Source organism: Erythrolamprus reginae, chromosome 3 (assembly GCF_031021105.1).
Source record: "Erythrolamprus reginae isolate rEryReg1 chromosome 3, rEryReg1.hap1, whole genome shotgun sequence".
In the NCBI taxonomy this organism is placed as follows: Eukaryota; Metazoa; Chordata; class Lepidosauria; order Squamata; family Dipsadidae; genus Erythrolamprus; species Erythrolamprus reginae.
Window position 1 is genome coordinate 258,171,327 of NC_091952.1, and position 21,373 is coordinate 258,192,699.

The window sequence follows — 21,373 nt, forward strand, 5'->3', positions numbered from 1 at the left end:
GTGGCAGGGGGGGGAGTTTCTTCCTCTTTGGGGCAGCCCCAGACCCCAACTCCTACCCCTTTTCCAGACTGACTCTACGCTGGTCTTCCTCTCCGTAGACATCACTCAGGCCACCATCGAGGAGGCCCGCTCGGGCCGTGGAGGGCACCATGGTGAAGGACATCCAGCGGTTGGTGAAGGAAGGGGCCGATCTGGACACCCCCCTGGACCACAAGGCCACCCTGGTGAGGGGGATCCGGGACCCTTGGGATGAAAGAGTCCTGAAACCTCCCTTCCTCTTTCCTTCCTTCCTTCCTTCCTTCCTTCCTTCCTTCCTTCCTTCCTTCCTTCCTTCCTTCCTTCCTTCCTTCCATCTCTCCATCTCTCCATCTCTCCATCTCTTCCCTCTCCCTTTTCATCTCCTTCCTTCTTTCTTTCCTCCAATTTCCTTTCCTCCCTCCCTCCTTTCTTCCTCCCTCCTGCCTCCCTCCTTCTTTCCATCCATCCCTCCATCCCTTCCCTCTGTCCTTTTTCATCTCCCTCCCTCCCTCCCAGCTTCTTTCTCTGTAAAACCTCTGTGCTTTCTTCCTTTCTCTCTCTCTCTCTCACTCCTTCCGAGATGGCCGCAGGAGCAGGGTAGAAGCCGGCCTGGGTGCTGGCACCTCTGGCCAGACCCTCGGGGACTCGGCCCACCTCCGCTTAGCCCCACGAGGCCCCTCCCCGTGTGGCTCAGGTGAGGCTCAGCCCCATGCCTGCCCGACCACCCCTGCGCAGTGCCCCTTCCCTCCTCCCAAAGGACCAGCGCCCCCTTTTCTCTGCCCCCCACAGCTGCACATCGCTTCCGCCAATGGCTACCTGGAAGCCGCGGAGCTCCTGATAGAACACCAGGCCAGCCTGAGCGCCAGGGACCAGGACGGGTGGCAGCCGCTTCACGCCGCCGCTTGCTGGGGCCAGGTGAGGGCCCCTAAGTCCTCGTGGTGGTGGTGGGGTTTTCTGGTGGGGGGTCCCTCACAGGACCAGGCCAGGGTGGCTCTCCCCTTCATGCCTCCCCTGAACCCCTCTCTCTGTGGCCGACAGATCCCCTTGGTGGAGCTGCTGGTGGCCCACGGAGCAGATTTCAACGGGAAGTCGGTGCTGGAGGAGAGTCCGCTGGGTGAGCAAGAGGGGCCGGAGGGAGGGAGGGAGGGAGGGGCAGCCGGGCAGTCTCAGGTGACCCCTAAGCAGGCCAGGACTGGGCTGTTCACCCTGCAGGCCCTTCGTCTGCTGATGTAGCTGGGGTGCAAAATAGCATTTAGCATTTTAGACTTATATCCCGCTTCACAGAGCTTTCACAACCCTCTCTAAGCGGTTGACAGACTCAGCCTCTGGCCCCCAACACTCTGGCTCCTCATTTGACCCACCAGGGAAGGATGGATAGATACCTAGATGCATGGATGGGTAGCATTTAGCATTTGGACTTATATACCACTTCACAGTGGTTTCCCAGCCCTCTCCAAGTGGTTGACAGACACAGCCTCCTGCCCCCAACAATCTGGGTCCCCATTTCACCCACCTCGGAAGGAGGGAAGGCTGAGCCAACCTTGAGTCGGTGATGAGATTTGAACTGCTGAACTACAGCTTGAAAACCCCGGAATACACTGTGCAGTCATACGCACATACATACCAAGCAAATCGCAATTCGGCCGCGACTAGATGTTACTCTCATGGTCTCCAGGCCTGCCGGCAAAGCCAGGTGTTCACGGCCTTTCAGAAGACCAGTAGGGTGGGAGCAGTATGGATATCGGGGGGTAGTTGGTTCCAAAGAGCCAGGGCAGCCACAGAGAAGGCCCTCCCCTGCAGGCCTGCCTGCCTGCATTGCTTAGTTGACCGGACTCTGTGAGATCGTATTGGACTCTGGGAGGTATGCGAAAGAGATGGAGGGAAGGCGGCTGGTTTGGGCCGTTTGTGGAGCTCTAGAAAACGGGTGAAATGTTGAGAGGGTGCCGTTGTTGAGTGCCAAGAGGTTTTTTGGGGGGGGGGGCACTGAGGCTTGCTTCTCTTTCCCCCCCCTGCCAGATGTGTGTGTGAATGAGGACGTGCGGAGCAAACTTCTGGAGCTGAAGCACAAGCAGAATGCCATCATGAAATCCCAGGACAAGCAGAAGACCCTCCTGCAGCGCCGGACGTCCAGTGCCGGCAGCCGAGGGTGGGCTCTGGGTGGGAGGGAGGGAGGGAGGCAGGCTGGGTTTGGCAGGGAGAGGAGGAGGAGGAGGAGGAGAAGGAAGAAGCAGCAAAGGACAACAGCTGTGGGGATCTTAGAAACATAGAAGATTGACGGCAGAAAAAGACCTCATAGTCCATCAAGTCCATGAGGTCTTTTCCTGCCGTCAATCTCCTATGTTTCCAAGATCCCCACAGCTGTTGTGTCCTCTGCTACTTCTTCCTTCTCCTCCTCTCTGAGCTGGGTGGGTTTCTTTCAGATGTTTCATGACCCAACTAGGGAACATCTTCAGTTCTAGAAGGGAGCGAGGTGTGTGGAAGAGGAGGAGGAGGAGGAGGAAGAATCCTGTTAATATATGAGCAGAGTCATCCTTGTCTACCAACGTTGTACGCACACAGAAACGTTTAGATTGAGATGAGTTGTGAATAACTACTCAGCCACACACAGACATACTAACTTGAATTAAAGTTTACTTTGGGAAATAACATCTTCAGATAAACAGTCTAAAGTCCTACACATAATAAGTCAGAATAACAATCCAAATATTACCAAGTATATAGTCTTTCTGATCAGCTGTCTTTGTCATAATCAGCAAACAAAGATATGGAGCCTAAACACATTTTAACTGTAATACACGACTATAATACAGAGAGATTGCAGAGCTAACCTAACAGTGAGTAGCCAGACAGAGAGAAACAGAGAGGAAACTGCAGAGAAATAAGCTGTGAACTGTAGCTCCCTCTTGTGGCAGTCTGCAACACCTGCAGCCAATATATTGCCATATTAAGAGTCCGAACTCAGCTGGTGGTTTTCCTGCAGATGCTTCATGACCCAACTACCATGTTTTCCCAAAAATAAGACCCTGCCTTATATATATTTTTTGAACCCTGAAATAAGCGCTTGGCCTTATTGCCATGGACTCCAAGGCCCAATGGGGCTTATGATCAGGGGAGGTCTTATTTTGGGGGGAAACAGCATAGGTAGCACCATCAGTTTGCAGGGAAGGGAGGAAGGGAAGGGGAGGGATGGAAAGGAAGGAAGGTGGGATGGAGGTAGGGAGGGGAGGGAGAGGAGGGGAAGGAAGGAGGGAAAGGAAGGAAGGAAGGGAAAGGAAGGATGACAGAGGGGAGGGAGGGAGGAGTGATGGAGGGAGGGAAGGGAAGGGAGAGGAGGGGAACGAAGGAAGCAAAGGAAGGAAGGAAAGAAAGGAAGGAAGGATGGGAGGGAGGGAGGAAGGAGTGTCGGAGGGAGGAGGAGAAGGAAGGAAAGGAAGGTAGGGAGGAAAGACGGAGGGGAGGGAGGGAAGAAGGAGTAATGGAGGGAGGGAGGAAAGGGGAGGAAGAGGAGGGGAAGGAAGGGAGGACAGGAGGGAGGGAGGAAGGAAGGAATGGAAAAGAAAGGGAGGGAGGAAGGGAGCGAAGGAAGCAAATGAAATAAGGAAGGAAGGAATGAAGAGAGAAAGGAAAGGAATGAAGAAATGCAGTGGAGGGAGGAAGAAAGGAGTGTTGGAGGTAGGGAGGGAAGGGAGAGGAGAAGAAGGAGGAGGGAAGGAAGGACTGTGGGGTCCTGGGTGTCTTTCTTGCAGACGTTTCATGACCCAAACTAGGGAACGTCATCAGTGACAGACGGAGGGAGAGAGGGAGGAGGGGGAGGATTGGGAAAGGGGCCCCAATTCCTGGCCCCTCGGGGACCCTCAACTCTGCCTCCTTCCACCCCCCCCCCCAGGAAAGTGGTCAGGCGGGCGAGTGTGACCCAGCGCACCAACCTCTACCGGAAGGAGCATGCCAAGGAGGCCATCGTGTGGCAGCGGCGGCAGAGCGAGGCGGAGGCGGAGGTGGAGGACGAGGACGGCCAGGCCGACGGGCAGCTCCGAGGGCAGGTGGGAGCCCCCTTCCCTTCGCCCAGACTCGGGAGGAAGCCTCGGCCCCTTCCCTCCCAGGCTCTTTCGTTTCCAGGCAGTCCCCGAGTTACGACCACAATTCAGCCCTGGGGTTCCTGGTTGCTTAACAAGGCATTTGTGGATTTTGACCCATTTTCTGACCTTTCTCACCTTTTTTTAAAAAAAATATATTTTTCTCTCAACATACATTCAAGCAGTACAGTAGACCATCTATTTTTCATGAATAAAATGCGGTATTTTGTTAGGAACTAATATCAATCATGAAAGAAAGTTGCAAAAAAATTTTTTCCCATTTTTGTCATCCAGTTACATACATTATCTTTTAATTAAATTCCCTCCTTCACGTTCCTTCAAAAGTATAACACCCATGATAGAAACATAGAAAACCTAGAAGACTGAGGACAGAAAAAGACCCCCTGGTCCATCTAGTCTGCCCTTCTACTATTTCCTGTATTTTATCTTAGGATGGATCTGTGTTTATCCCAGGCAGGTTTCAATTCAGTTACTCTGGATTTATCTACCACATCTGCTGGAAGTTTGTTCCAAGCATCTACGACTCTTTCAGTCAAATAATATTTTCTCACGTGGCTTCTGATCTTTCCCCCAACTGACCTCAGATTGTGTCCCCTTGTTCTTGCGTTTGCTTCCCCCCTGGACCTTATTTAACCCTTTAACATATTTAAATGTTTCGATCCTGTCCCCCCTTTTCCTTCTGTCCTCCAGACTCTACAGGTGGAGTTCATTAAGTCTCCCCTGGTCCTTCTTTCCATTAAACTAGCCATGCCCAGTTCCTGCAACAGTTCTTCCTATGTTTTAACCTCTAGTCCCCTAATTCTCTTTGTCGCTCTTCTCTGCACTCTTTCTAGAGTTTCGATCCTGTCCCCCCTTTTCCTTCTGTCTTCCAGACTCTACAGATGGAGATCATGAAGTCTTATCTGATAAGTTTCATGCTGAAGGCCTTCCACCCTTTTTGTAGCCCATCTTTGGACTGTTCAATTTGATCCGTCTCTTTTTGTAGGTGAGGTCTCCAGAACTGGACACAGTATTATTCCAAATGGGGTCTCACCAGCGCTCTATATAGCAGGATCACAATCTCCCTCTTCCTGCTTGTTATACCTCTAGCTATGCAGCCAAGCTTCCTACTTGCTTTCCCTACCGCCTGACTGCACTGTTCACCCATTTTGAGACTGTCAGAAATCACTACCCCTAAATCCTTTTCTTTTGAAGTATTTGCCAACACAGAACTGCCAATACAATACTCAGATTGAGGATTCCTTTTCCCCAAGTGCATTATTTTACATTTGGAAACATTAAACTGCAGTTTCCATTGCTTTGACCATTTATCTAGTAAAGCTAAATCATTTACCATATTACAGACGCCTCCAGGAATACCAACCCTATTGCACACTTTAGAGTCATCGGCAAATAGGCAAACCTTCCCTACCAGACCTTCCCCTATGTCACTCACAAACATATTAAAAAGAATAGGACCCAGAACAGATCCTTGTGGCACACCGCTTGTAGCCTGTCTCTGCTCAGAATACTCGCCATTAACAATAACTCTCTGATGTCTATGCTTCAGCCAGCTGCAAATCCACTGAACTATCCAGGGATTAAGTCCAATCTTCACTAATTTATCTATCAGCTCTTTATGTGGAACCGTATCAAAGGCTTTGCTGAAGTCCAGGTAGGCAATATCCACGGCACCACCTTGATCCAACACCTTTGTGACATAGTCAAAGAACTCAATGAGATTAGTCTGACATGATTTGCCTTCAGTAAAGCCATGCTGGTTTGGGTCCAATAAGTTATTGTTTTTTAGGTGCTGATTTATCCTCTTTTTGAGTAGAGTCTCCATCATTTTAACTACAACTGATGTCAAGCTAACTGGCCTGTAGTTACCAGCTTCTTCTCTACTACCCTTCTTGTGGATAGGCACAACACTGGCCATTCTCCAATCCTCAGGAACATCTCCTGTTAACAAGGATTGGTTAAACAAATCAGTCAGGGGGGTAGCAATGACAGATCTGAGTTCTTTAAGAACTCTGGGGTGAATGCCATCTGGACCCATTGCCTTATTTATCTTTAATCTTTCAAGTTCTTCTAAGACATCGGCTTCTAAGATCACTGGAGCTGAATCCGTACAGCTGGAAGCAATGCTATATCCCTCTATAGTATTATTTTGTAAGCTGACTTCTGACCTTGGCCCCCAGCCTCAGAGCCTCCCCTACCTAGATGCTTGGAGTGAGCCCAGCAATGTGTAGTTAGGGTGTTCCTGGGGGGCAAAGGGGGGGGGTCTTCTGCTCAGCTTAGTCCTTTCTTCTCTGTATCCTGGCAGGAACCCAAAGCAGAAGCCGGAGGCCCGGAGGAACGTAACGGCACGGCCCACCCTCACTCCTTCTACCCCAAACGGCCGGACCGCCCCTCTTCCTACCAGCTGGCTGCCCAGGAGGACCTGACGTCCGGCCTCAGCAAGGAGAAAGCCCACCACACCTTAGCGGACCTCAAGCGGCAGCGGGCGGCGGCCAAGCTGCAACGGTCCCCCATGGAAGAGTTCCCGCCCAGCCCCACCGTCCAGGCCCCCCCTCCGGCCCCCCAGGCAGAGCCTAACTCCATATACTTCACGACAGCCAGCGGAGACCCCCCACTCCTCAAGCTGACCGCTCCGGCCGAAGAGAGGCCGGCTCAGAAGAGGCGATGCTGCCGGCTGATGTGAGCGGTCCATTCCTCTTGGGCCAGGCCGGCGTCCCCGGTGCCTGAGCTGGTTTGAGAGGGTGAGGGGGCGGCCCCAGCCCTTGTCTGCACCTGGAGGTGGGATTCCACTTGCCTTGCGAGAAGACCCTCGGCGTCCGAATTGGGCTTATGTTCTTCTGACGCCCGGACAGTCAACGGAGATCTCAGGGAGGGCGGAAGGCCCCACTCGGCGGAAATTGGGGCGCCCCACAGCAGTCGGTGGGTCACCTGCAGAGCTTCACTGTGGGGTGGGGAGGGTCCAGGCAGACCCACCTGGATGCAAGAAATGCAAGCGTAGCCACACGTCCACAGACCACGACAGCAAATGTCCCTCCTCCAGGTGCCAGTCCTGGCCAACGGTCACTGTGGGAACCAGAACTCTCCTGGGGGTTCCCTTCTGTTGCACCAATGCCCACCTCCCTCCCTGAAGAGTTGGAAGGGCCCTTGGAGGTCATCTAGACCAACCCCCTGCTCAAATGCTGCGGACAAATGGCTGGGGATGCAGCAACTTGGCCTGGCACCGAGGCCCAGTCAGTATGGTGGTGCCCAGGAGGCATCGTCTGCAGGTGCCCGGCAAAGACAGTAGCGGTGATGACATGTCAGTCTGCCAGCACCCGCCACTCTCCTCTCTGACGGTGTTCACAAGAACCTAAGAAGAGCCCTGCTGAATGGGGCCAAAGCCCATCGAGTCCAGCCTTCTGTGGCCTCCAGTGGCCCCCCAATTGTCCATGGGGATCTTGAGCAGGAAGAGAAGGCAAGGCCCTCCCTTTCCCTTGACCCCCAACCAATGGGACCCAAAGAAACCCTGCCTGCCTCAACCAACATAGAGGCGGCACATGGACATCCGTTTCAATAACCACCATGGATACACTCGGCATCCCTGAATCTGTCTCATCCTGCCTTGAATCTATCCAGGCTGACAGCTGTCACGACCTCTTCTGGAAAGGAATCCCATCAACCAAGGACCCTCTGGGTGGAGAAATATCTCCCTTGATTTGTCCTCACTTTCTCACCTGAGCTTTGGGGAGGGGCCCCTCGTCCTAGGATTGGGGGATAGACAAGAGAATTTTTCTCTCTCCACCTTTTCTGTCCCATGCAGGATTTTATACACTTTGACCAAGTCTCCCCTTCAACGCCGTCTCTCAAGGCTGAAGAGTCCAAGGCCTTGCAACCTGGTTTCATAAGTGGGGGGGCTCCATTTCCTGGATCATTTCCTTGTGGCCCCTTTTTTGCACCTTTTCTATTCTATCCTCCTTGAGGTGCTGGGACCAGAACTGTACACAGGACTCCAAGTGTGGCCTCACCATCGATTTGCACAGCCACAATACAACACTGGCCGACCCATTTTCAATTCCCGTCCTAACCTTGCGTGGGTGAGGCAGGCAGTGGTGCCACGCAGGTCCAGCTCCCTCCCTTTGGCTGCAGGAGGAGCCGAGCGGAGGGCAGCGCAGGACCGGATTCTGCCAGCACCCATGCAGTCCCGGCTGCAAAACCCCCGGGGATCACTGGAGGGCAGCAGCGAGCCTTTCTTTGGCTCCCCCTGGTGACTGTCTGCCTTTGGCAATCCCAAAGTCAGTAGCCTTAAGCCCAGGGGCTGCGAGCCAGTGCAACCCATAGCCCTGGCAGCTGCCCCCACCCCACCGGCCTCTTCTGTGCGGCAAGGGTGGGCCAGCCGGAAGGCCCTGGGGAAGCCTGGGGGGACCGGAGGGGGGAGGAAGCGGCAGGTCTTTGGGGGCAGCTTCCCCGGCCTCCAAACAGCCTTGGACTTGGTATCAGGGTGAATGGGGCCTGGGGGAGATGCTCACCTCTTTCCCTTGGTACCCAAGGGCAGGTAGAGGTGTGTGTGTGTGTGTGTGAGAGAGAGAGAGAGAGAGATAGACAGAGAGAAAACCATAGAATTTTAAGGCTGGACGGGATCTTGGAGACTTTCTATCCAACCCCCTGCCTTATACCAGCCCAGACCACTGAATGTCTAATCTTTTATTGGGGAGAGAAAGTTATATGTATGTATGTATGTAACATATTTTGCTGAATTCAACAGAAAAATATATAGTATGTATATATATGTATATATATACAGAGAGAGAGAAGGAAGGAAAGAGAGAGAGAGAGAGAGAGAGAGAGAGAGAGAGAGAATCCCAGAGCTGGAAGGGACCTTGGAGATCATCTATCCAACCCCCTGCCTTATAGCAGCCCAGACAAATGAATGTTTTTCCCATAGGAATCAATGTAAAAGCAAATAATTTGTGCAAACCCATTAGGAAAGAATTTGGGTGGGAGGAGGAAGAAGAGGAGGACGACAGTCGCTGCCGAAGGAAGAAAGTGAGGGGAGGGGAATCAAAAATATCCAAAACTTTAAGGCTTTAAAAGAAAAAGGAGGGACTCTGAGGCAGCTGAGAGGGGCTTCCACCTCCAATAAACCCGGTGCGAGGCTGCCTCCCATACACTGCGCCAGAGAGAGAAACCCGGGCGGGCGAGAGGGGAACCTCCCGCTCCTTTGACCGAAAGGCTGCTGCTGCTGCTCCCTGCTTCCCCTTCCTTCCCATGCTGAAGGGCTCCCTCTCCTCTCACTTGCTCACTTTGTAGCCGGTACCTTTCCTCAGTTTGGCTGAAGCCGAGTTGATCCAGCCGGGGCGAAGCGCCCCCTTTTGCCTTTCCGCGCCCAGACACTCCCTACACTAGCCAAACCTAAATCCTCCAACCCTTCCTCATCTATTTTAGAAGACTAGATCTTTGATCCTAGGGACCGACCCAGACTGGATCCTGCAACGTTCTCCTGGGACAGGCACATCCGCCTTCACTCGTATTTTCAATCTTCAGCAAAAATCAAGAACGCGGAAAGCCCATGTCAGCGTTCCAGTTAGCATCCGAGAAATAAATCAGAGTCCAACGCTTGGCCTCCCTCCAAGTTGCAATTTATTAACAGAGCCATGTTGGCTATGAACTGTACTCGACCCGATTTTAACTTTTCCTACAGTTCTCCACTCAGGTCAAGGTCCATCTCTCATTCCCCCACCCACAAGTTCATCACATGGACTACTCCGGTTCGTTCAGTGTCCACTTTCCTCCCCTGAACGTCCGGCTGGTGCTGAACAAAGGATGACCTTGAATCCTCTGGAAATAATTTGTTGTGGCTAGTATTCTACTTGTGGCAGGCCAAAGTCTCCAACTCAAACCGGTGGCTTTGGCCTGACCATCTAGTTTTCACTCGCCTCCAAGCAAAAGTTCTCTGGGGTTAAATAGCCCCTTATTCCCACCCCTTAATACACTGCTCACAAAAAATAAAAGGAACACTTAGAACAACACAATATAACTCCAAGTAAATCAAACTTCTGTGAAATCAAACTGTCCACTTAGGAAGCGACAATGATTGACAATCAATTTCACCTGCTGTGGTTCACATTCAACTTTGCACAGAACAAAGAATTCAGTGAGAATATTTCATTCCTTCAGATCTAGGATGGGTTCTTTGAGGGTTCCCTTGATTTTTTTGAGCAGTATATATGAAAATGTCTTGGTCCCCTCCCCTCCCCTCCCCATTTTCCTCTCCAGGAAGTTCATATTGGGTTCCTCCATTCTGTGCTGATAGGTCTTGTCCCTCGGACCGTTTTGGCCATCCATCTCTGGACTTGTTCAACCTTATCAATTGCCTTTTTAAATAAGCGAGGTTTCCAGATCTGGACCCCGTATTCTGGATGGGTCCTGACCAAAGCTTCACACAGCGGGATTGCGGCTTTTCTTAATCCTTTTTCCTGCTGGTCATCCTTTGAGCGAAGGATCCAAGAATTTTGTGTGCCTTCCAGAGCTGCATGGCCACGCTGATCGCTCATTTTGGACTCATCTGCTGGGAGCGCAGCTCAATCCTTCTCTCTGGTTCTGATCTGGTACTCCCAACATTGGACCGCAGGCCGTGCTTGGCTTAACAACCATACAGCACTGAAGATAGTGACCTATGACTTTTTCACAGTTACAACTACACAGAACATCCTGCTGCCCAGGGTCCGAAAGGAGTTGGGTGGCTCACAAATCTAATAAATGAATTAAAAATTTAAATTAATCCCTGTGGTCCTGTGATCAAAATTCAGCACCTGGCAATTGAATCTCACTTAACGACGGTTGTCCAGGGCCGAGTGATCCCTTTTGTGACCGTCCGTCAAAGAAAGTGAATGGGGAAACCAGATTCATTTAACGACCGTGCCGTTAGTTTTAACAATTGCAGTGATTCACTTAACAACTGGCAATTGTAAAGGGACATAAAATTCACTTAACAAATGTCTCTCACTTAGCAACAGAGCTAAGTCGTAAGACGAGGACTCGTAAGACGAGGACTCTCTCTTATGTCCTGTGTTCTTGGGCCTTTTTGGTTAGAAATGCCGCATTTTCCCGTATTTTCTCTCCCCTACATGAACGAATGGAGCAGAGCGAATGCCTCTTGGCCAAGGTGCCTTTGAGTGGGGTCATTTTGGGTGGCCAGGGGGGGGGATACTTTTTCCCTAAACAAACCTGGAAACAAACCAGGCTTGGAATACTTGAAAAAAAACCTTAATTGCAAGTGAAAATGCAAGTTTCCTGACCAAACGGAGGGGGAAAAACCCAGCCTCACTTTCTCTTCTGCCTTTTGGCTCCTGTGTTTTTCATTCTGTCTTGATGGAAGGTTTCTGTGTGTCGTGCTGCCGTTGCCTTATTGCATTGTTTGGGTGGGTAGATGGCTGCAACAGCTCCCGGCCTGGGAATGAGCAGCGGCTTCTGCTTTGCCCCCTTTTCTATCATTAAAAGGCCTTTTGGAAAACTCCCGGCTGGTTGTGTCTCCTCTCTGCGTCTCCGCTACTGTCTGTGCATCCCATCAAGAAAAGGGATGGGATTGTTCGGATTCCTGGTTTGGGGGAGGCAGGAGAGGGTGGCAGAGGTCAGTGTTCTGTCCAGATGGGTCAACGATCAGAAATAAAAGAGCCACACCCGCTGTCCAAAATTCAATCAACAAAATCTATTGGTAAAACAAGTTGGTGCAATAAACTGGTTAACATAGTGTTTCCCAACCTTGGCAACTTGGAGATATCTGGACTTCAACTCCCAGAATTCCCCAGCCAGCATCCCCTGGCTGGGGAATTCTGGGAGTTGAAGTCCAAATATCTTCAAGTTGCCAAGGTTGGGAAACACTGGGGTAACGCTAAAGAATTTTCATGCTGGTAGCATCTCTCTCTCTAATTTGCTGGGGGTAAGAGAAAACGGGCTGTGAGCCAGAAAGAGTCATTCATCTCAGTCCTGGAAATCCAATTAATAATAAGTGTTTCTGGCAGCTTGACAAAACTTACAGTTCAATGAAACTCACCAGCACACAACATTGGCATGAAAGTGCAGAGAAGAGCGACAGAGAGGATCAACAACCTGGAGGCTAAAATATATGAAGAAGAACGGTTGCAGGAACTGGGCATGGCTGGTTGAATGAAAAGAAGGACCAGGGGAGACACGATAGCAGCCTTCCAATCTCTCAGGGGCTACCACAAAGAAGAGGGAGTCAAGCTATTCTCCAAAGCACCTGAGGGTAGAACAAGAAGCATTGGGTGGAAACTAAACAAGGAGAGAAGCAACTGAGAAATTTAAGGAGAAATTTCCTGACAGAACAGAATCAGTGGAACACAAGTTGCCTCCAGAAGTTGTGAATGCCCCAACACTGGAAGTTTTTAAGCAGAACCAATTCCCCCATGCCTGACGACAGAGATGGATTTTTAGGAGTTTACGAAAGGCAAGGAGGGTGGGGGCAATCCTAATTTCTGGGGGGAGTTGATTCCAGATGGTCGGGGCCACCACAGAGAAGGCTCTTCCCTGGGTCCCACCAACCGACATTGTTTCGTCGACGGGACCCGGAGAAGACCAACTCTGTAGGACCTAACCGGTCGCTGGGATTCGTGCGGCAGGAGGCGGTCACGGAGATGTTGGAGAACCATCTGTCTGAAGTAGTGTAGGGTTTCCTGCCCAAGCAGGGATTGGACTAGAAGACCTCCAAGGTCCCTTCCAATTCTGTTATTATTATTATAAACTATTTGGGCTTCTGGCTTCAGAAGAATCTTCTGCAAGAGAGGGCGGACTCTATTCAATGCAGGGCTGTAAGCACATCTGGAGCACATCTGGTGGCTGGGGCAAAGGGCCCCTGTTTAGTTTCCCTGAAACCGTCCCTTCCTGGGTTGAGAAACCCCAGTTGGTCAAGAAGGGGGCCGTTCCTTGAGCCCCTCCCTCCCTTGCCCCAAAGTCCAGCCGCCTGGGCTCCAGCAGGACCTGAGGTTCCGCCCTCCCCACTTTACACGGCCTGCCCACCTGCTGCCGCCTCTTCTGACACGCTCCGTGGGTTGCACCTCCACCCTAAAACATTTGAACGGTCACTTCTCCCATTTGCTGACTGTCGAGAAAGTCCTGCGGGGGCTGTGAGCTGGGAAGGGGGGGGGGTGCGTGTGTCTTTGGCTGGCTGCATGTTGGCCGGAGGGAGTTGAGGGCCGCTCACCTCTGGGTTGGACTCTGGACATCCTCGGGCAAGGCAAGAGGTGAGCGCAGGAGTTGGGCAACGGAGGAGGGAGCCTGGGCCAGCTGGGCAGCTTCCAGGGTCCTCCTTATGCAAGGCAGGTCATAAAAGCCAGAGGCTGCTGGGTTGAAAGAGGTCCCTTTGCTGTCCACCCAAGGTCCAGGCTCTTTCTTTGCCACAGGGAGGTGAGTGCAGCTCCTTCTTCTCCACAAACCCTTCTCCCTTCTACTATTGATGGTGTTACCCAGTTGGGTCACAAAACATTTGCAAGGAAGCCATCAAGCCCTATAAAGCCCTGCATGGCATCGGACCAGAATACCTCCGGGACCGCCTTCTGCCGCATGAATCCCAGCAACTGGTTAGGTCCCACAGAGTTGGCCTTCTCCGGGTCCTGTCGATTAAGCAGTGCCGTCTGGCGGGACCAAGGGGAAGAGCTTTCTCTGTGGTGGCCCCGGCCCTCTGGAACCAACTCCCCCCGGAGATTAGAACTGCCCTCACCCTCCTTGCCTTTCGCAAGCTCCTAAAAACCCACCAGGCTTGGGGAAGTTGATATTCTCCGTAGCTACTATAATTTATGTAAGGTTTGTTTGGGTTGTGTGATTAATGTTTATGATAAGGGTTTTTAATTTGTTTTTTTTAATATTGGATTTGTACATTGTGTATTGTGTTGTGAGCCGCCTCGAGTCTTTGGAGAGGGGCGGCATACAAATCTAATAAATAATAATAATAATAATAATAATAATAATAATAATAATAATTATTATTATTATCATCACGTTTTGAGAGTACCAAGGACTCCACAGTCCTTTTCCTCCTCCTCCTCCTCTCTGCAAATCCAACTCCCTTCTAACACTTCCTAACATCTAACACTGGTGATGTTTCCTAGTTGGGTCTATCTAGAGCAGTGATTTTCAACCTTTTTTGAGCCGTGGCACATTTTTTACATTTACAAAATCCTGGGGCACACCACCAACCAAAATGACACAAAATGACACCCTAAGACACTCTCCTCTCTTTTTCCATCCCTGTCTCCTCCCCACCCGTGTGTGTGTGTGTGTGTGTGTGTGTGTGTACACACTCTTGAATCATTTCCAAAAACAGGTGAGGGCTGGGAGGGTTTTCTCTCTTATTCTTTGGGTGCTTTTTATCATATGCTTTAAATCAAGAGTCACTTCTCTCTCTTTTGTTTCTCTCTTTCCTCTCATTCTCTGTCTCAATCATTTTCTCATTTCTCTTTTTTCCTCCCCTTTTTGCTCATTTCTCTCTCTCTCCCTTCGTCTCCTTTTCTCTCTCTCTTGCTTTCTTTCTCTCTTGCTTTCTTTCTCTTTCTCTCTCTCTCTTGCTTTCTTTCTCTCTCACTCTTGTTTTCTCTCTCTTTCTCTCTTTTCTTTCTCTCTCTTGCTTTCTCTCTCTCCTCACTCTTTTTCTCTCTCTTTCTCTCTCTCTTGCTTTCTTTCTCTTTCTCTCTCTCTCTTGTTTTCTCTCTCTTTCTCTCTTTTCTTTCTCTCTCTTGCTTTCTTTCTCTCTTGCTTTCTCTCTCTCTCTTTCTCTCTCTCTCTTGCTTGCTTTCTCTCTCACTCTTGCTTTCTCTCTCTTTCTCTCTTTTCTTTCTCTCTCTTTTCTTTCTCTCTCTTGCTTTCTCTCTCTCCTCACTCTTTTTCTCTCTCTTTCTCTCTCTCTTGCTTTCTTTCTCTCTCTCTCTTTCTTTCTTTCTCTCTCTCTCAACAAAAAGTTGCGAGACCGGAACCTGAGCTTCCTTCTTTGCGGCACACCTGACCATGTCTCGCGGCACACTAGTGTGCCATGGCACACTGGTTGAAAAACACTGATCTAGAGTAAATAACAGAGCCTTGGTGGCGCAGTGGTTAAGGGCAGTACTGCAGGCCACTTCTGCAGATCACCGGCTGCCAGCAGTTTGGCAGATCGAATCCCACCAGGCTCAAGGTTGACTCAGCCTTCCCTCCCTCCCAGGTGGGTCAAATGTGGACCCAGATTGTTGGGGGCAAGAGGTAAACAACCTAGAGAGGGCTGGAAAAGCATTGCAGAGTGGTATATAAATCTAAGTGCTATTGCTAATGCTATTGCTGAGGACTGGGGCACAGTTGATACCTTACACCAACTGGGGGTGAGCCCTGGGGCAATGGGGCTCCATTGGTCAAGAGTAGAGGGAAGCCCGTGTCACTGGCATTGATGTGTGCAAAGGGCTGTGAGAAACTGGTGCTCAGATCTGTCCGTCTCTTTGGAACCAGCTATTTTCCCCCCATCCCTACTACCCCCACCCTACTAGCCTTCCACAAAGCTTTTGATCAAATGGTATTCCATCGGGATCCCACCAGGAAAGGAAGGCGTTGGCATTTTAACTATTGGGAGCGTTTTGAATGGTAATAATAATAATAATAATAATAATAATAATAATAATAATAATTTATTAGATTTGTGTGCCGCCCCTCTCCGAAGACTCGGGGCGGCTCACAACAAGCGATAAAACAATATTGTACAGGCACAAATCTAATATTAAGAAAAAACTAAAAACCCAATCAATTTAAAAAACCAAACAACACATACATACCAAACATAAATTATAATAAGCCTGGGGGAAAGGTGTCTCAAATTCCCCATGCCTGGCGGTATAGATGGGTCTTAAGTAGTTTACGGAAGACAAGGAGGGTGGGAGCAGTTCTAATCTCCGGGGGGAGTTGATTCCAGAGGGCCGGGGCCGCCACAGAGAAGGCTCTTCCCCTGGGGCCCGCCAGACGACATTGTTTAGTCGACGGGACCCGGAGAAGGCTGACTCTGTGGGACCTTATTGGCCGCTGGGATTCGTGCGGTAGTAGGCATGCTGATTTTAAGGGGTTTTATATTGTACTGTTTTTAAGGGGGTGGTGGTTTCTTATATGTTATATTTAAAGGGCATTTTTGTATTTGGTTGTAAGCTGCCCAGAGTCCTTCGGGAGTTGGGTGTCATATAAATCCAATCCAATCCGATCCATACATACATACATACACACTAAGAAAGAAAGAAAGAAAGAAAGAAAGAAAGAAAGAAAGAAAGAAAGAAAGAAGGGAGTGAGGGGAAGAAAGGAAGGAAGAGAAAGATAGACAGGCAGACTGATAGACAGATGGATAGGCAGAGGGGAGGGAGAGAGAGAAAGAGAGAAAAGGAAGGAAGAGAAAGATAGACAGATGGATAGGCAGAGGGGAGGGGGAAAGAGAAAAAGAAAAAAGGAAGGAAGGAAGGTGGCAGGAACGAAGAGAAAATAGAAAGACAGACAGATGGATAGGTAGAGGGGAGGGGGAGAGAGAGAAAGAAAAGGAAGGAAGATGGAAGGAAGGAAGGAAGGAAGGAAGGAAGAGAAAGATAGACAGACAGGTGGATAGGCAGAGGGGAGGGAGAAAGAGAAAGGAAGGAAGGAAGGAAGGAAGAAAGGAGGGAGGGAGGGAGGAAGGTGGCAGGAAGGAAGGAAAAGAAAAATAGATGGATACTACAGAGGGGAGGGAGAGAGAGAAAGGAAGGAAGGAAAGAGAGAAAAGAAAAGAAATACTCAGTCCTTCAGGAGTGGGGTGACATATAAATCCAACAAACAAACAAACGAAACCAAAGGTGCTTTTCCAAAAGGCAAATTCGATTTCCTCGTTTTGTTCCTTGAAGACTTTTTCCTCCTTGTCCAAGGAGCCTCCCCCCTCCCTCTCTTTGTCCTTCACACACAGGCAGACTTTTCAACTGCCCCCCCCCCCCCGCTGAAATGGATCCCCTCCGCAGGGTCGGGTGTCAGGTGCCCAGCCAGGGAGCACGTGGGGGGCCCGGCAGCCCTGACTCGGCTGGAGGACCGCGTGGCTTCTGGCAGGAGTGACCCAGGGCCCCACTCCCCCCTCTAAGCCCCCTCGGAGGGAGGCATGGCAGGCAAAGTGAGCTGCACCTTCTCCAAACGCTGCCTGGGCAGGTGAGCAGCAGGCGAGGAATCCCAGGGCCCGAGGGGGCGAGCGGGCACGGCCCCCCACCGAGAGCTGGCACGACGGGCACCCTTTCACGCTGGGGGCCGTTTGGAAGCGTTACCCCGGGGGAGGGACGGACATCTCCGGAGGCTTTAGGAGGGCCCTGGCCAGAGGGGGGCGCCGGAGTCCACTTCTTCGGGGTCAGAAAAGTCAGAATGGCAGTTTAAGTGTGCTTGTCAATCTCATGATGCCAAGTTTATTTTTATTTTTTAAATACAGTGGTACCTCTACCTAAGAACACCTCTATTTATGAACTTTTCCAGATAAGCACGGGTGTTCAAGGTTTTTTTGCCTCTTCTCAAGAACCATTTTCCACTTACAAACCCGAGCCTCCAAACTTGTAACTGGAAAAAGTGGGAGAAGCCTCCATGGGGCCTCTCTAGGACTCTCCTGGGAGGAAACAGGGCCGAAAAAGGCGGGGAGAAGCCTCCATTGGGCCTCTAGGAATCTCCTGGGAGGAAACATGGCCGAAAAAGGCGGGGAGAAGCCTCCATTGGGCCTCCCTAAGAATCTCCTGGGAGGAAACAGGGCCAGAAAAGGTGGGAGAAGCCTCCGTGGGGCCTCTCTAGGAATCTGCTGGGAGGAAACAGGGCCTACACCCTCCCTGTGGTTTCCCCAATCGCACGCATTATTTGCTTTTATGTTGATTCCTATGGGAAAAATTGCTTCTTCTTACAAACTTTTCTACTTAAGAACCTGGTCATGGAACCAATTAAGTCATCTATCTATCTATCTATCTATCTATCTATCTATCTATCTATCTATCTATCTATCTATCTATCTATCTATCATCTATCTATCTATCTATCACTATATCTATCTATCTATCTATCTATCTATCTATCTATCTATCTATCTATCTATCACTACAGTATATCTATCTGTCTGTCTGTCTGTCTGTCTGTCTGTCTGTCTGTCTGTCTGTCTATCTATCTATCTATCTATCTATTTATCTATCTATCACTATATCTATCTGTCTGTCTGTCTGTCTGTCTGTCTGTCTATCTATCTATCTATCTATCTATCTATCTATCAATCTATCTATCACTATATCTATCTATCTGTCTGTCTGTCTGTCTGTCTGTCTGTCTGTCTGTCTATCTATCACTATATCTATCTATCTGTCTTTGTCTGTCTGTCTGTCTGTCTGTCTGTCTATCTATCTATCTATTTATCTATCTATCACTATATCTATCTATCTGTCTGTCTGTCTGTCTGTCTGTCTGTCTGTCTGTCTGTCTGTCTATCTATCTATCTATCTATCTATCTATCTATCTATCTATCACTATATCTATCTATCTGTCTGTCTGTCTGTCTGTCTATCTATCTATCTATCTATCTATCTATCACTATATCTATCTATCTGTCTGTCTGTCTGTCTGTCTGTCTGTCTGTCTGTCTGTCTGTCTGTCTGTCTGTCTATCTATCTATCTATCACTATATCTATCTATCACTATATCTATCTATCTATCTATCTATCTATCTATCTATCTATCTATCTATCTATCTATCTATCTATCTATCTATCTACCTACTTACCCACCTACCTACCTAAATAACTAACCAACCAACCAACAAATGAACAAACTAACTAAATACCTAATAGATAAATGGCTAAACAAGCCATAGAACTAACTAGCTAGCTAGCTAACTAAATAGCTAAATAGGTAACTAACTAAATAGTTAACTAACTAAACAAATACATAGCTAAATATTAAATAACTAAATAGCTAACTAACTAACTAACTAACTAACTGAATGAATGAATGAATGAATGAATAAATAAATAAATAAATAACTAAGTAGCTAAATAGCTAAATAAATAAAGAGCCAAAGAGCCAAAGAGCTAACCGACGGACTAAAAAGCTAAATAGGTAATTAACTAAATAGTTAAATAATAAACTAAACAAACAAACAAACAAACAAAGAACTAAATAGCTAAATAACTAAATAACTCCATAAGTAAGTGAATGCCCTCTGCACATGCTCAGAGGGCTTAATCCGGGGCGCCCCGACGGCAGCCAGCCAAGGCGAAGGAGACGCGCAGCCCCGCCCGGCCCTGCATTGGGGTGGGTAGGTCCTCGGCCAGAGCGGCCGGTCCGAAGAAGCCCGCCCGGCTCCCCCGACGGCAGGCGAAGCTCGCGGGCGCCCTGCTGGGCCAGGGGAGAGTGACAGGGAAGGGGAGCCCCCCCTTGCAGGTAGGAAGGGGGGCTTTGGGGTGGGGGAGAAAGACCCGGAGGGGGAGGGAGAGAGCTTGGGGGAGAGTAGTCCGAGGGCCCCCCAACAGCAACGCCCGAGACTTCTGCGGGGGGGGGGGGGGCTTTTGCCCTCCTGGAAGGGGGGTCCAGAGGAGACTCAAATGGGGAGGGGCTGCCTGCTCGCCCCCCTTGGGGGTTCTGGGGGATCCCCGGCAGCCCCTTCTGGGGCACAAGAGGGTCCCCGCTTCCTGTCCTGGCCGGTGGGCTCTGACAAAGCCCCCCCCCAGGAGAGTCCGAGTTCGGGGTCCCCTCTGAAGTTGGCTGAAAGTGAGGGAGGGGCAGCTGGGGGAGGGGCTGCCTAGTGTCCCCCCCACAGCTCTTTCTCCTTTTCCCCCACCCTCCCCCTCTCCTCCCTCCTTTCTTTCCCCCCTTCCCCCCTTCCCCTTCTTGCTCCCTGAGACTGATTCCCTTCTTGAAATGGGGGGGAGGTGCACTCCACGCCCACTTGGGGGGTCCTGGGGGGTCCTGGAGGAGGGGGCATCCAGGTTGGCCCCCGGTCTCTCCTCCTCCTCCCCATTGGGTGCCGCCCGGCTGGTGAGCTAATGATTACGGGATCCCTTCAGCCCAAGGAGACTTTGACCCCATTTATCTGGAGTCTCTTTGAAGGACGTCTTGAAAGACTCCTGTCCATCACTCCTGCTTCTTCCATCTCCCAGCTGGAAACCCTGCGAGGTAGGTCGGTTGGCCTCCAGAGGAGAGCTTTCCCTGGCTGCATTTGGGGAGGGGGGTGTCTCCTCTTCTGGACCAGACCCTTCCCCACTGGAACCCCTGGGCTGTGACTCTGCCTTTGGTGTGTCTGGGGGGGGGATGTCTCTCTCCCTCCTTCCCTCTTTCTCTCTCTCCTCCTCTCCCTCCCACTCTTTTCCTCCTCTCTCAATCCCTCTTTTCTCCCTCTCTCCCTCTCTTTATCCTTCTCTGCCTCCATCTTCCTCTCTCTCCTCCTCTCCCTCCTTCTTTCTCTTTCTTTCTCTCTCTCAATTTCTCTCTCCCCCTCTTTCTTTTCCCCTCTCTCATTCCCCCTTTTCTCCCTCTTTTTAACCTTCTCCCTCCCCGTCTCTTTCCAAATCCCTCTTTCTCCCTCCCTCATTCTCTCTCTTTCTTTCCCTCTCTCAATCTCTCTCCCTCCCTCTCTTTACCCTTCTCCCTCCCTCTCTCTCAATCCCTCTTTCTCCCTCCCTCTCTTTCCATCCCTCTCTCATCTTCCCCTCCATCTCCCCCTCCCCAACTCTTCCTCCCACCCCCCTCATCCTCTGAAGTTGTCTGCCATCCCTGATCTGACTGGCTGGGACTTGCCGTGATTTGACCAAGCTTCTGACAGGCAAATTTAGGGGATTCTTCTAAGTACAGGGTGGTCCTCATTTAGCAGCCTCAATTGGGACTAGCTACTCAGTCATTAAACGAAGTACTCACTAAGCAAAACCATGAATGGTGCTTGAAGTCTTACTTCAGCTTTCTTGGTTCTACTACAGACCTGCAAAGGTTATAAATCAGTTTGCAAAGTTACTTTTTATGTATTTATTTTATTTGTTTGTTTTGTCAAGTATGTATTGGAAGTATACAAAGATATAACAATGTTTATATACATGATACTAGTAAGAGAGAAACATGAGGACAGGGGACGGGAGGCACGCTGGTGCACTTATCCACGCCCCTCACTGACCTCTGAGGAATCGGGAGAGGTCAACAGTGGAGAGTCTAAGGGTCAAGTTTTGGGGGTGAGGTGGTGATACTACAGATACTGAGTTCCATGTATCAACTACTCGGTTACTAAAGTCGTATTTCCTGCAGTTGAGTTT

At 50.1% G+C, this 21,373-nt stretch overlaps 2 protein-coding genes across 7 annotated transcripts in view; both read left to right on the forward strand.

Annotated features, from left to right (window-relative positions):
• Positions 1-11,604, forward strand: part of PPP1R16A (protein phosphatase 1 regulatory subunit 16A) — a 54,597-nt gene extending 42,993 nt beyond the window's left edge. The window contains 7 exon segments of the mRNA XM_070748463.1: positions 99-133; positions 135-224; positions 808-933; positions 1,057-1,132; positions 2,035-2,164; positions 3,905-4,058; positions 6,418-11,604. Of these exon segments, the coding sequence (XP_070604564.1) occupies positions 99-133; positions 135-224; positions 808-933; positions 1,057-1,132; positions 2,035-2,164; positions 3,905-4,058; positions 6,418-6,795 (989 nt within the window). The 3' untranslated portion in view covers positions 6,796-11,604.
• Positions 11,605-13,238: 1,634 nt separating this feature from the next.
• Positions 13,239-21,373, forward strand: part of GPT (glutamic--pyruvic transaminase) — a 55,699-nt gene continuing 47,564 nt past the window's right edge. The window contains exon 1 of one of the 6 annotated variants that reach the window (XM_070748428.1): positions 13,239-13,348. Coding sequence is in view for 1 of the 6 variants with exons in the window: in XM_070748422.1 (XP_070604523.1) it covers positions 17,221-17,267 (47 nt within the window). In the remaining 5 variants the exon portion in view is untranslated. Of the gene's footprint in view, positions 13,349-13,413; positions 13,512-17,205; positions 17,268-19,322; positions 20,250-21,373 lie in introns of those variants that run through there. The other 5 variants (XM_070748424.1, XM_070748431.1, XM_070748422.1 and 2 more) reach the window with 5 other exon arrangements.